Source organism: Tetrao urogallus (assembly GCF_951394365.1).
Source record: "Tetrao urogallus genome assembly, chromosome: 2".
NCBI classification, from domain to species: domain Eukaryota; kingdom Metazoa; phylum Chordata; class Aves; order Galliformes; family Phasianidae; genus Tetrao; species Tetrao urogallus.
In genome coordinates, this window is record NC_136814.1 from 47433040 (window position 1) to 47447883 (window position 14844).

Sequence of the window (14844 nt, forward strand, 5' to 3'; positions counted from 1 at the left end):
TGCAGTCCACAGAGGCAGATCATACACTGAAGGCAGTACAAGACACAAAAGTTACATGTTTTAGCACTGTCTTCAGAGGCAACTAGAGAATGATAAAGCTTAACTCACACTGCTTCTTTACCACAGCTCAACACCCAACAGATTCATGCGCTCAAATTTTGCCTTCCCCGTTTTCTGAAGGATTCTTTCTGAGGATCCAGATGCTTGTAAGCATCATTTGTCTCTTGAAGTACTGCGTGTTTCTCACGACGGACATTAATTAAACACGTCTAAGGAGTTTCAAACAGCCCACATAGGAGCCACTTTTTACCTTGGTTTCACTTCCACAATATCTGCACTGCCATAAACCAATTAGTGATTCAACAACTGAGGAAGAATGTGACACGCAGCTAATAGGAAAAAGAACCTTCTGACACCCATACACATTATACAGGTGGCATACACACGCTACCCATACATGAATGAAATTGGAAAGCTTAAAGAAGACTTAACCAGGCTTGCAAGAAGGAACACAAAGGACCACCGCCCAATGCCATTCACCTTGGCAAATCACTTCATACTGTATTTCTTGAATGGAACTCCTTAAATCTTTGGTGCTGTAACTGCACCCACACTTTCCTTGCTCTGTGGTAGGTGCAGAACTTTAAACAAAGATAGTTTGCTACTGATACTAAAGCTTTTTCCTGCAGTCTGGTAGCATACAGTTTCTCAGTACTCGCTGAATAAGGAGAAGATCATCAAGCATCTAAGTGAGTTTTAATAATAAACAGCGAGGTTTTGTCCAAAGTATTAAGAAATCTTGATTCAGCAGAAAGCATGTCATGAGAGCAATTAAAAGATAATTTAGTTTTGCCCACTTTCAAGATCATTTTCAGAACACGATGTTTAAGACTGCATTCAAAAACACTTGGCTAAAAATGCTTTTTCCAAAGAAAAGGGAGAAATTCTACTAGAAAATACTTTCGCTTGGCATGTTCCTTTTTCTTCCAAGAGACCTGCTTCAGAACATAAACTGGACTCACAAGCGCAAGGACGCATGCTAACAGTGTCTGAAGGAATCCTCTCCTCCAGAAAAGCAAAATCTCTATGTGAGTTCATTCAACAGTATTTAATGACACAGCTCAGTAATTTCAGTGCAAATTCAGCCAAAATTAAGAGCGATTATTAGTTCACCATTGGCAGGGTTATCCAGCTAAAGCTCTGCCAGCATGAAGCAGCCATCCTGCTTACCTGCCACCGCTCACCTGGGCCGGTGCAACTGCATGTAAGGCTGCACAGTGCAAATCAGGCTGGGGCAACTTACCCAGATAACAGTCACTTTTTGGCAGGTCTTTTCTTTTGACAGCAGGATTGAGCAATAACTGTTAGATGCCTATGTGAAACAGCAGTCTTAATCGCTTAGAAAGCCATTTAAACCTGCCTCTCAGTTTAACAAAATCAGAGAAAGCAAGCATTACATTGGCTACAGCTAACAATGCTTTACGGCTAAACTTCAAAATTCAGGACACCTCCTCCTGAAGACATTTGTACACACTGTAAAACAAGAACATTTTAACTGCTCAGTAAGAGATCGACCAGAGTCGTTCACCTCTATCCACAAAGAGCTGACTGCACCCAAGGGAAATGACACGTACCTATAGAATCACAGAACTACAGTGGTTGGAAGGGACCTCCAGACACTGTCAAGTACAACCCCCTGCTAAAGCAGGTTCCCTACAGCAGCTATTCCCACTCACTCTCGTGTGTCCTTAAACCTAAGCGATATATCTGTTTGTCACTAGTACTTTCACTAATGAAGCTCCCCAATTCCCTAAATTAAACAAAAATTAAGAAAAAAAAAAAAATCATTTCACCCTGAAACTTTGAAATGAAAAGTATTTTCTACTCTGAGTCAAACTGTAAGAAAAACAACAAACACTTGTCTTTACACAGACAACCATGAAAGGCTGGGCTTCAGAACTGGCAGCTGCATGAAAGCACAGCACAGTTGCATGCAACCGTCAGCACCTTCCAACTTTTTTCTGAGGGAAAAGAAAAGCAACACGCGGCTTTCCAGCAAACTTGTAACATTTTATATCTAAATAACTTTGAACACATTTAAATATTCCTATTCTCCCACTGACCATTGAGCACCATGTTGTAAGCTGTCTTCGGTTCCACTTCCATACCCATTGCAGTAGTTTATTTCTGATCTCAAGACTTCATCACTAGGAAAACCAAAGCAAACCGACACAAGAATTTGGGAGCCATCAACTTAAGTTTGCAGGCGCTCGATTCAAACTAAGGAGAGGCAGAAATTCTTTCCAGCACTTACAGCCACCGAGCTGCCTGCCAAAGGACGCGCTGCCAGCGCCGACTGCCTCCAGAGGAGGACGAAAGCACGGCGCAGAAGGGCGCACTCGGCGCGGCAATGAGCGCGGCTCGGGGTGCACGGGCACACGGCGCTCTCAGCCCGCCCCGTTATCTCCCGCGGCGGGACGCGGTTCTTCCCACGGACGGACGCTCCCCGTCCGCTCCCGGCGGCGGCAGGCCCACGCGCTGGGAAGGGCGGCGGTCGCCCCGCCGCCCCCCGGGGAACGCGGGGAAAGAGCGGCCGAGCGGACCCGCGGGGCGGCAGGATCCGGACTCGGCTCGCATTCCCCGGCGGAGAGCTCGCGGCCGTCCCCGCGCCGAAGCCAGGCCTCGGCTTCCCGCTCCCTCCGTCACCGACCTACCTGCGGCGAGAGGGCGGCGGCGGCAGCGCCCCGGCCCCGCCCGCGCGGCGACGACCGCCGCGGCCCTCCGCGCTGCCCGCCGCGGCCGCTCGCTCCCTCCGCCACGGCCCGCCGCCGCCGCCACGGAGCTCTCAGTTCGGCGCCGCCATTTTGTCGGTGTCTCCGCCGCGGAGGGCTTCCCGGATATGGGCAGCTCCCGGCCGCCCTTGCGCGCCCGGCGCTCCCCCCGCTCCCTCGGCCCGGGCGGGGAAGGGAAGGCGAGGCGAGGCGGGGCCCGGCCCGGCCCGGCCCCTGCCGCGGGCTGTCCGATGGTTGGCCCCGGGCGCTGCACTTCTCGGCAGTACGCTGCGCACAACTCGGGAAGAAAAATTGAAGACCAACAGCCCTCTTGGCAACAAGCCCCGCTGTCCAACGGGGTGCACAAGAAATTCAGATCAGCACATTCTTACAACGTTACGTCGAGTGCCTCTGCAGACAACTTGAAAGTAACATAAAGCTCGTTTGATGGACAACGTCTCTTAACACCCGGTCACATCATCTGCAGCTGCCCCAATACCGGCACTGCCCTCCATAACCCAGATCCCACTCAGAATCGATCCCAGTTACTCATTTACCTTCCTGTGCAGATGGCTACAGGTACATCTATTTGAACTAATGTACAAAGTCACACCACCGTCCTTCTGTAGAATATTTATTAAAAAGAGAAACTGTTCTCTGCAACAAAAGGGAGGAATGACATTATTCATAAAATCAACCTTCCAAAGATTACAAAAGACCAGATGTGGAAGGTTGGTTGACAGGATAAGTCCAAAGTTGAGTAAGTCTCAGTCTCACACCCAAAAACACAGCCAACAAGTCTCTCACTTCTTGAATCATATAACTACATAAACAGTCTTCTGTTGAGAATAAATGACAGGTTATAATGATCAAGTTTTAACATGAGACATTTTAACATTTGGGTTTTAAGATCCATGACAAAGCTGTAAGTAACCTGAAATAATGCTCTTAAAATGTTAAGATTCTGACAGGACCTTTCATATTTCAGAGCTTTAACAGCTTTCCTCTCTAGTTCTCAAGGCCTAGGATAAAAAGTTATGTTCCCAAAACACATTAAAAAAACCCTCACATTAAAAAAAATCTTATCTGTCTCAAATAACATAAAAAGAATTCCAAAGAAACCCATAGTTTGGCCTTGAATTAATACTTGAAAAAAAAGTCTTAATGTTTAAAAAAAAAAAAAAAAAAAAAAAACAAGAAGCTTGTGTTGCCTTTACTTCACCTTGGGTGTATTACGGAAATAATTTTACAACGTGTATTTTTGCCCTAGCAACTACCATGTCTGCTTAGCAAAAGCAGGCATCAGGGAAGAAATCAGAGCAAGCTGACATGTAAATGTACTTGGCTACTCATGCTGAAGCATCAGTAATGAGTGAGAGCTTTCAGAATCTGGGATAACTTGTATTCCTTCTGCAATGGCAGGCCAACTGAAAGCCTCTCCTCCACATGCTGATAACACTCAGTGTAGTTAAGAAGTCAAATCAAACGGACAACATTTCTCTGTAGTTAAAGGTGATCAGCACTTCAAAGGGATACTGGAAGAAGTTCATGCAAAAAGTTGTCTGTTGACATAAATAGCCTCTGCATCAGTACCGTACACTAGACATGGTCCCAAAACATCTAAAGTATTCACAGACAAAGTCTGATTTGGAATTAGGTTGGTGATTTCCATTCGGTCCTTGGTTGGATCGTTGCTTAGCCAGGCACTTACTACAGACTGGTTAATGGTGCTGTGGGAAATATAGGCAGTACTTCTTCCTCCTAGAAGAAAAAGAACAGGGAAGATAGGGAAATCAGTTTATAAAAAAGGGGAACATTCTCTACTGTTTACAATTTGAAGTTACAAACAATCAAGCAGTCTTTATGATCGTGATGTGATGTAAAACCTTTCTATTAAGTCAGTATCATATGATCAATTAAAATCCTGCACAACATGAAGAGATCAAGTTTCATTCAGGAACAATCTAGTTATGACTTTGATAAGTTTACGTATGAGCAAATTCACAATTCCACTATCTTAACTTACCATTTATTTCGGTATAATAAAGTGTTGCACATCTCCCTCAGAGACTAAGGTCATTTGGCCTGCCTTCATGTCTTTTCTGTGTATGTATGAGTTTCAACTGGGCTTGAAATACCAGATGTGCCTCTTTATGTACAGGACAGAGTATGGCAAGGACAAATTAAAAACAGAAGAACCCCACTCAAGTGCTTGCTTTTAAGCAGTTTTTCTGAAGCCTATCAGTCTTTTCTTTCTAAGAACATAAAACATTTTAATTTTCTGAATTAGGACTGTATTATAATTGGATTATACAAATAAGCACAATGGCTTTAATTATGCTGTCATCTGACAAATCAAATGCAATCTAACTTCAGACATTCTTACCTTGATGAAGAAAAGATGGTTTTTCAGATACGTCTGTGGAAGTATCCCAGTGCCAAAGAGATCCATCTTCAGAACATGTAAATAAGTGATCGGGGTTGGAGGGGTGGAAGTGAACTTCCCACACTACAAATATTAAAAACCAAAAAAGAAAAAGAAAATTTACTTAAAAAGCATAATCATGCTCCTAAATATTTTACATTGCAGTGATCCTAAAAACAGTTCAGTTCCTCCATTACTGAAAACCAATTAGTGATTATGAAACCCTAAGAGCTCACTTTTGTCTTAAAATATCTGAAGTATTATTAATGAGACAGATAGCTTTGCAACTGTAAATCAGGATGGCTTCTTTCAGTAACGATAGTGCTATGGATAATAAAGTCACCACAATTTCCAGCCATTTCAAATGTAAGTATTTCACTTATCCATCCAGTCTGGAAGAGCACTACGTGCCTCAAAGGCCAGTGTGGTCCTACTGTTGCCACAGCATTGTAGGATATATCATTTAGCACAGTGTTTGCACAAATAAAAAGGAGTGTACTTAATAGTAAACATACATCAGTGGGAGCACCATTATTTAGCTTGGCCATATGCAGAATGGAGTCACTCAGCAAGAGCCTCCTACAGGTCTGCTTGTGAGAAGGGTGATAAGAAAGAGCTGTCAGCTCCAGTAAATGAAAAGAGAACTTCAACTAAACAGAGGAATGCTACTGCTTTCCAAGAAGGAAACACTTTAAAAAAAAAAAAAAAAAAAAAAAAAAAAAAAACTTTATGGACCAGTAAAGACAGCCTGGATCCTCAGGGTCTGGAAAAGAACAAAACCATTTCAAAAGTATCAGATACAAAGCTCAATGTCTTCTTGTTAAATACGACATGGACATGCACTCAGGCTTCCACCAAAAGCTTCCATTCTCAACTGGTGTGGTGAGTAGGTGGGAAGAAAGCCTCCAAACCCCACCTTTAGTTATTACTACAGTTTTCCCTTCACAGGAGAGAAAAAAAAAAGAAATCAAATGCCCCATATTCAATACTGTGCATGCCACTAGAGGTTACAATCTTCTCTAAATTCAGGCATTCTGAATAATTTCTTATGCCACCTTCTCTACTATCAGTTTAAATCTGCACACAACACACACACTCCTTCCCAGCATGCACGTTATTCAACTGTGTCTAAATACCACAACTGAGAAAAATATTTGATAGTAAAACTTAACTCAAAGCTTATTTCTTAATCCTTAAATAAAATTACAGCAGTCAAGATGTTCAGCACAAATGTTCAGCACAAAATGAATTACTATTATTCATATAAAATAAAAGTGAGCCATTTCAGCACTGTGAAATCACCAAATGCATGTGTACTATCTTCATTTCTCCCTCCTTTGTTTTTAAGTTTATTCCCACCTTACTGCTTTATGCTGTATACTGCAGCATCGGTTTCTATAAGTAGAAACTATTAATATACCCACTTCATAAGAAATTATTTTCTGCTTAAATGTCTCTAATGGCTAACAAAGAACTGCTTACTAATTCTAGTTTTAATTTAAACAGAGTTGTCTTTTAGATGAGAACAATTTCATATGCAGAGAGGAAACACAACAAAACCAATTGGATAAAGGCACTTTATGTAGCAAATACGATTGATCGCTTTCTACTCCTGCTAAACATATCCAAGTTTTTTATCCAGGATTTACAGAACCTTTTTCTAAAACACCTTCTGTCTTCCTTAACTTGGATACTCACTTTCTGCTTCATGAGCATTTAGCAGGGACACTGGCATAGTACCCTGCCTGATGTCCCAGATACTCAGCATCCCATCCTGGCCCCCTGTGGCCACAATGTGTTGCTGACTGGGGTGTCTGTCCACACAGTGCAGTGGAACTCTGTCACCCGTCCTGTAAAAGAGAAGAAAAATAAATATATACATCAATCCTTCATTCAATTTACATTTTCTCTTACACTGGATGAATGTTGACCGACAGGGCAACTGTATCAACTGTAGCCACATGACACCTAATGGAGTTAAGACCTATAGTAGTAACAGGCTGCTAGGGCTGGAGAGGCAGGAAGTTCTGGCCCTTGGGCATACAGGCACCTACACAACATGCAACAGCTTTACAAGAGTGTACAAAAATTTCAAATATACCTACAAGAAGGTTACTCTGATATTCAAGTTATAATTACAGTTGCAACATATACAGCCAGTTACAGAGGGAGATCTGAGTTACAGGGAAGATGAGGCGCTAACCAGGTACCAAACCCTAAGCCTATTAATGGCAACAGGAACTATTCCACAAACAACAGGGTATGAATCTAGCTCTGTGGTTGTTTTCTCACAATATCTTAAAAGGCATAAAGTTATCATTCAGAAACATTTCAAATGTCAGCAATTTTTTTACAGACCTTTTGGGAAAAAAACATGTATAATTAATCAGCTAAATAGGAAGAAGTGCTTTGCTTTTCTCTTAAAGAACAAATGTGCAGATACAATAGTCTTTCAGAGTTAGATCACAAAACAGACCATTACAGTGCTGACTCACAACAGTAATTAAGCAGACTCTGCTTCTGGTACTGAAATACCAAAGCAGTAGAAATATTTTGGGGAAAAAAAGGTTATTTATCATCCCATTGCCAAGAATGCAGTGGCATCAGGAAAGACTAAAATCAGACATAAAGTAGCACGTGCTTCTCAGGAAGTAGACAAAAATTAAGGTCTTACAAAGAAAATATTTGAGCTGGCTCATTTCTTTGCTGTCTCAAGTCCCATATTTTCAACTGTCCAATTGAATTTACCGTCAAGATCTCAGTTGTGCGAAGGAAAGTCACAGCATGGAGTGTACTGCTATCCGCATTGTCTGCAAGAGAGGTTAGCAAAGCATTAAACTACAAATTCAGGTAAACCTACTGGATGTTTATCTTTATTTAATAAACACAAAACAGCTCTTCTAAAATCAGACCACATTTTCAGGGTCAGAGATGGCCCAGCGCCACGGGAAATTTTAAGTGTTGCAAGAATAACCTTGCTTCTATAGAAATATTATCTAGACAAATCTTTAAGAAACTGTATTTAATTAGATTCAGTGCTTAATGACCCACTTGCTGATGCATAAGGTTTCTTTCTGGAGTACCTAAGAAGAATCAATTTAGCCAAGCCTGTGACTTTCCTGAGAGTTTTTTTCTACAAGCTCTGCATCCGCAAATGCAAGAAGGGCCATGGAATTTTTCAGAATGTTCTTTTCCTTTCTGTTTCTCCTACAAGAAACCGAAACTCTTGCTCAGAACACAAAACAGTGGTACACAGAAGCACTTATTTCAGCAATCAGTGTTTATAACACTTTCTTTAGGCATTTTCCAAAAGCAGCCATCAGTATTATACTCATCCTTAAAGACTAACAGAGACAATGCTTTGTCTGTTAATCTTAACTAATGGAAAAGCCATTTTCCAGGTCCTTTTCCACAGTGCTCCTTCTGATCACGGTTTTCTACAAATGTCAAAAACAGCTCACAGCACTGACTTGAAGCTTTACGAGGGGCTTTAGGAGAGACTAAAACAAGCAATGCATACATTTAGAATCGCTCTGTTGTATATAAATCTTTCATCTCAATTATGATGGGGTAACATTAAGTCTACTTTGACTCCAACATTTTAAAAATGAATTAAAATCAAAGGAGATTTCTTTGGTTGCATAATAGGAATACCTTTCCTGGTGTTGAGACAAAATTTACATTACTGCCAGGTTACAGACATTTGAGTGAAGGATTTTTTTTCTGCTTAATATTTGAATGAAAGCTTCAGTACAGTTAGAAAAAATGCTAAATGACTGAACACTTAAGTTGTGGTGGATTTACAATCTCCTGGCAAAATAACAGTAAGTGATTTAGCAATGACACATACTTTAGTCCCCAAAAGATTCCTACTTCATCTCTAACTTTTGAGATTTTTTCCACAGCAGTTGAGTATAAGCCTATCAATTTTATATTATACTCTTAAATCCATTAAACGGTAGTAGAAATGTCAAGGTACCTCTGTATGAATATTTCACAGGGTGTGTGAATTCCATTAGTGTGTTTGAAAAAAAAAAAAGAGAGAGGGAGCTCAGTGCCTGGGAAACAATGAGGTGTCACTGACCTGCAAATCTACACTCAGGATTGCTTACAATACTGAACTCCATCCTAGGTAACTTTGAAGCATCTTCCAAGACGCCCTCTTCTCACCCACTCCAACTTTTAAAATTAGCTCTAATCAATGAGTTTCTGTTAGTCCTTTCCACTTAAAGTCCAAGCAAGATCCACTTACCAGGTCATACACTTGACTGAATTATTTATGGTTCATTTATATTTCATTATTTCTGTTTCCAAAAGGATATTTCTCAGTTAATTCACATACGATTTCTTTTATGCATATACTCCTGCTGAGCTCAGTCCTCAGTGCAATCTCAGTTTATGTTACCTCCACAATGCAAACCTTTTTACGTAATTCCATCAAGTGAGCACTAAGAAAATTAATGACTTGCATCCTGCACATTATTAAATCTGAATACAATCATTTGAGCAACTGCTCAAAGAAAAATAAAGATTTGTGTAGACCTCTCCTTCTTGAGTCAGCAAAACATTCTATTTCATTAAACTTGTGCCAAAACATTCTGTTACTGTTTATAAATGAAAACTTGAAATTAAAATAAACCTTTCTAGCTGATTACTTTTTTCCTCCCAACACTGAAGAATTAGTTTTTTGCGTGTTACTACTGAAACTCTGCCTTGTGCAACTTCTGTGTTTCTTCCTGTGTTCTAAAATGACTTCCTGCAGTTCTCAAGGAGCTTCAGTAAAGAACTGTATGCAATTAATAGGATTTGCCTTGTGTGCACATGTATACACATGCACACACAAGTACCCCTGTCTAGAAATCCCAGAGAGCTTCATTCCTTAATTGGCTTATCACTGTCTAAGTTCCTTCATCTGTTCAATCTGAGGCAAGATTTCACTTGAAGAGAAACACAGGCAATGTGTCAAACTGAGGTTTCAGGGAGAAAGTTCCATTATCAAGAATGCTGTTACTGTGCTTCAGATCATTTCTGCTTTTAAGTTGGATTTCCACCAGTTGCTACATACTATTCCATGAGACTAGCATGACGGAAATGCTGAGAATAAGTTTTGACACCTTCCACAGACATCTGTTTCTCTGTTAGATAAAGCTTACTCAAGGAAATATGAACCCATTTCACTAAGTGAGAGATGATGGCTGTAAGCCATGATATCTGGTAGAACAGAGGACAAATAGTAATTTCTGGCTGCTGGTGCTCCTTTCGAACATACAAATTCTTTTCCACACAAATTGATGGTTTTGAATATGGATAGCACAAGGGTTAATCTTACTACAAATAATGAATTGAAATGACAGTAGTAACTGACTCCTACTTATAAACAACGGGTGACACAATGCTTTTGGAAATGTAACCGTATTTCATGCATTCTATCACAGCATCTAGCTACGATTCCAGATCAAACAGAGCTTACTGAGAATGTTAAATCTTAAAATCTCCACCAGTTAAAACATAGCTTACAAACATTTGAACTATGAATGCATACTGAAACATATCTGAAATATACTTCAAATACTTGAAGTCTGGAGGAATATAGGAATGATCTGGAAGAAATACATTCACCTGGGAATATTTAATTCAATTCTCAATTGCTTTCCTTTCTGTCACACAACAGTGCTTTGGCAAAAATGAATATTCTGTTTTATTCACCAACCAAACTGTTCCAAACCAAAACATGCTAAGCATTTACTTGGCATACCTATAGTCCTCACCGCATCCTTTTGGTCAGCTCTGAAAAGATTAATTCTACCATCTTCTCCAACAGTGACAATTTCTGGGTTGTTGCAGATGACTCCGGTACACGCTGCTCCACCACAAGCTGTGTATTGATCTACATGATAATGGGCGTTCTCCCACCGGTGACTGGCAGATAGAGTCTAAGCAGTAACCAGACATGAAATTCTGCTGGTAAATAATGATCCTGATTGAGCAAAGCTTTCAGAGCACTCACAAATATTCATACAATTGGAAAGAAGCTTCAGGAAAGCCATATTGCCTCACTGGAATAGGAATCTTCAACATAAATAAGATCCAGAGATCTGAATTTCCCTGGACCCCTGTCAGTGAGGCACTGTCAGCTCTGAACCATCTTTTTCACACGAGACAGAACTCAGAATTAATAGTATCTATGTCTGAATGTGAAATGTCTCTCACTACACTTATGTCTCCAATCTTTCCCTAGGATAAAGAAAAAGGAGCTCAGGCCTTTACAAAATGTAAGGTCAGATTTAGATTCTGATTACAAAAAACTCAGTTTATCATAATTACCACATGAAGCTATTAACAGATATTAGTCTTTGTCATGCCGTTGCAAATAAATAAATGTGCAAGTTCCCACTCCCTGAAATTATTTATTCTCATAAATAACCGCATATAAACTCAAGTATGTTTTTAGTGAATGGACTACTTACAACATATTAACAGAACCCTATCTGTCTGGCTTTGGAATCTGATTTATGCTGTACGTGTGCAAGATGTTTTTCTCTCCTTTTCCCTTTTTCTAATATGCTTTGAACAAATTTATTCCTGAATACAGACGTCTCTTGCTTTAAATCTGAGAAATCTTATGCTGAGACCCAACTGAACAGACCACAGCTGAAGGTACCCACCTGGTTGTTCTGTTGATGACAGAATATAGTCACACTTCCTGTTGAGGAGGCAACAACAATTCTCTCTTGATCCAAAAACTGAAGAGATTAATAAGCATGTTATGAGTCGGTATCAACACTAAGATGATAATCTTCAATTCAAAGTATTCAGATGTGTCAGTAGTAGCAGTAAAACACCCACAAACCGATACCGATTGATTTTGCCATTCTTCATAATTTTCTCTTTCAAATCTCAGCTCATTATCAGCCCATTTGTCCCAGGTGACCAGCCCTTACAAAGCAGCTCCCTCACCTGCATGTCCATCACGTCGCCGTCGTGCCGAATGTCACACAGCAGCTGAGGCTCTCCTTGATATTCCCCATTGAGGCCCGCGCTTCCCGCATCTCCCACAGACCAAACGGAGACTCGGTTGTCCTGCAGGGAAACAACACACCCCTTTTACCCGGAGTTCGCGTAACGGGGCTCCCCGGCGGCTGCCCGCAGCGGCCGAGGAGACCGAGGCGGGGGAACCGCGCCGCGCTACCTCGTTGTCCCAGGAGCCGGTTGCGAAGAGGTCGGGGGGCTGCAGCGCGGCGGCGGGCAGGGGCCGCCATCGGGCCTTGCTGATCTTTTGCGACACGAACCGCGCGCACACCTCCTCCATGGCGCCGCACGGCTCCCGCGCTGCCACGCGCCGCCTGATTGGCTGCGAGGCGACGGCGAGCGCCGAGGGACAGCGCCGGGCGCGGCGGCGGAAGCGGCCGTGCGCGATGAGAGGCGCGGCGTGGCGGGCGTCTGCGCCCGCGGTCACAACGGTTTTTTTTCTTCTCCAAATACTGCACGGCCCCGCGCTTATGTGTCACGAGCGGACTCCCCAGGGCAGCAGTAACGGCCCCAATGCAGCGGGAGTTCAAGGAGCGTTGCACGACACGCACAGACATAGAGAGGGCAGGAATCTGGGTGGTGCTGGGCTCTGTGATCCCTTTGGGACCCTTCCAGTGACTATGATCGCCGGAGCCCTCAACAACTGCTGCACACAAGTTCAGAGGTCAGCTGTAAAGCGAGCTCCGGGCCGACAGGGCCGGGCTGTGGCCCCGGGATGGGACGGCGCTGCAGTTCAGCGAGGCCGTTCCCGCAGGCAACTTCTCAACCTTCCTACTCTGTCCGGCCTGATTTTTGCTGCGTTTTCTAACAGCTAGCACTGCCGGCTGCCTGGGACTCTGCCAGCTGTGTTTACCGGCAGCAGCAGCAATGTCTTGGTCAGACTTCCAACTCTGCTACTGCAGTTCTCTCTCTGCGTCCTTGGTCTCCTCTGCAGCATCAGAATTCTTTAGATGTGATACAAGATCAGTGACACTAGTCTGTGTGCTTTGTGCTTCAGCTTCCTTCGTGGCAACTTTTTTTTCATAATTACGTACAGCAGTACCAACACGGAACGTGTTCGAAAGGCAGATGCTACGGTAGTCTCCATGCTATGAACCTTGAGACACCTCTCCTGCTCCCTACAGTGACATTATTACTTTCCAGCAGCACCCTGTGCTGAGCTGCTAGCAGTGACCTTGCAAGTCACAGCCAGCTCCTCCAGTATTCCCTGCTCATTCTCCTAACACTTCTGAGAAGGGTCACTGGGGAGAGCATGGGGACTCAACATGGAAGAGATCATACTTCGACATTATTGACATGTTTTATTAGACAAATATCTTTGATGGTTACTTCATAATATTTGTGTTGGTTTTTTTTATTTCTTCTATGCTCTTGTCCTCTCTTTGCTCAGGAGTGCTTGGTTGAAAGGATTTGGGAAGTATTAAAGTGAGTAGGTGGGACACAGACTGTTTTCATTGGGAAGGAAAAAAGAATCCATTTTTCTTCCCTGTGTTGATTTTTTTTTTTTAGATTCTTTTGGCAGCATGCTCTGTGTTGGATTTAGGGCTGCTCTGTAGGCCTTTAAATATAATCTCTGCATTTGATCATTATGAAAGATGGGTACTGTGTTAGCATGTTGTTTCAGGATAATGTCAAATTTAATTAGACAAGTAAAAGAAGGAAACAAAGACCACAAGACAAAATGCCTCATCAAGTATTCCTGAGGTTGTCAAAAAGAACTTTAGTACTAGACAAAGCTGGCTCTGGGCACTGGGCCCAAACATATAGCAGAAGCAGAAATGAGTTTGTATGGGTTGGTCTCATTGTGACTAAAGTTAGGAGTGTGAGCAAGAGGGATGAGAAAGCATGTGTCTCCCTGTCAGAGGCTGCAGAACCTGGGAAGGCAGGCACCTGCCAGTCAGTGGGTGTGCAAAGGCAGGATGAAGCCAATTCTGAATTCTATTTGCCAGTAACCTGCTTTCCTCTAATTATTGCACAGCAATATTTTAAGAAAGTTATTTGAAGATTCTGTATTTATTGCTGGTCATAGCTCCTGGAGCTGTGCCCAGTTGAATCTCCTGAACAAGCACAATTGTCAGTGCAGGGCACTGCAGAGCAGATGTAAGAGCAGAGAGCTAGGGCCACAAGCACACTCATAGCCCTTGCTTGCCCTGACCTTAGATGCAAAGCTCTGAAATGGAAACATAAAATTAAAGCCGACTCGGAACAACAGGAAGAGAGAAATGATGAAGGAGAATGATTAAGTTAAAAAGAGAACAGAGGCAGAGAGAGGAGTGAGTGTAGGTGTAGAAGCCAATTAGTGTGTGGTTTGGGACATAGCTGCGGAAATGCTCAGCAGGAACATTTCATAAAGAAATTTCTGCTTGCCGTATGTATATGCAGAAGCAGATGGGTCCAGACAGTGACAAACAACTTTTCATATGCTTTTGAAATTCAAGGGCTTTCAAAATTCTAATGGGTGCATGAGGTGGGAGGAAAAGGATAAAACAGAAATAGTAGCATGGAGAGGTTTATATATAAATGTATAAGAGACTGAGATGTGGGTGAATGTGCACTAAAGGAGAGAGAACCAATGGGCTGCATGCTTAAAACTACTGGGATATCCATATCAGAGCAGTC

At 42.3% G+C, this 14844-nt stretch overlaps 1 protein-coding gene across 1 annotated transcript; it reads right to left on the reverse strand.

Moving 5' to 3' along the window:
- Positions 1-4317: 4317 nt before the first annotated feature.
- On the reverse strand, positions 4318-12505 carry NUP43 (nucleoporin 43; the record flags this gene model as incomplete). The annotated part of the gene is made up of 8 exons (XM_079532990.1): positions 4318-4532; positions 5158-5280; positions 6895-7046; positions 7871-8006; positions 10952-11129; positions 11862-11939; positions 12154-12276; positions 12386-12505. 8 exons carry the CDS (start codon positions 12503-12505, stop codon positions 4318-4320), a joined length of 1125 nt encoding a protein of 374 aa, XP_079389116.1.
- Between the last annotated feature and the right edge of the window lie 2339 nt (positions 12506-14844).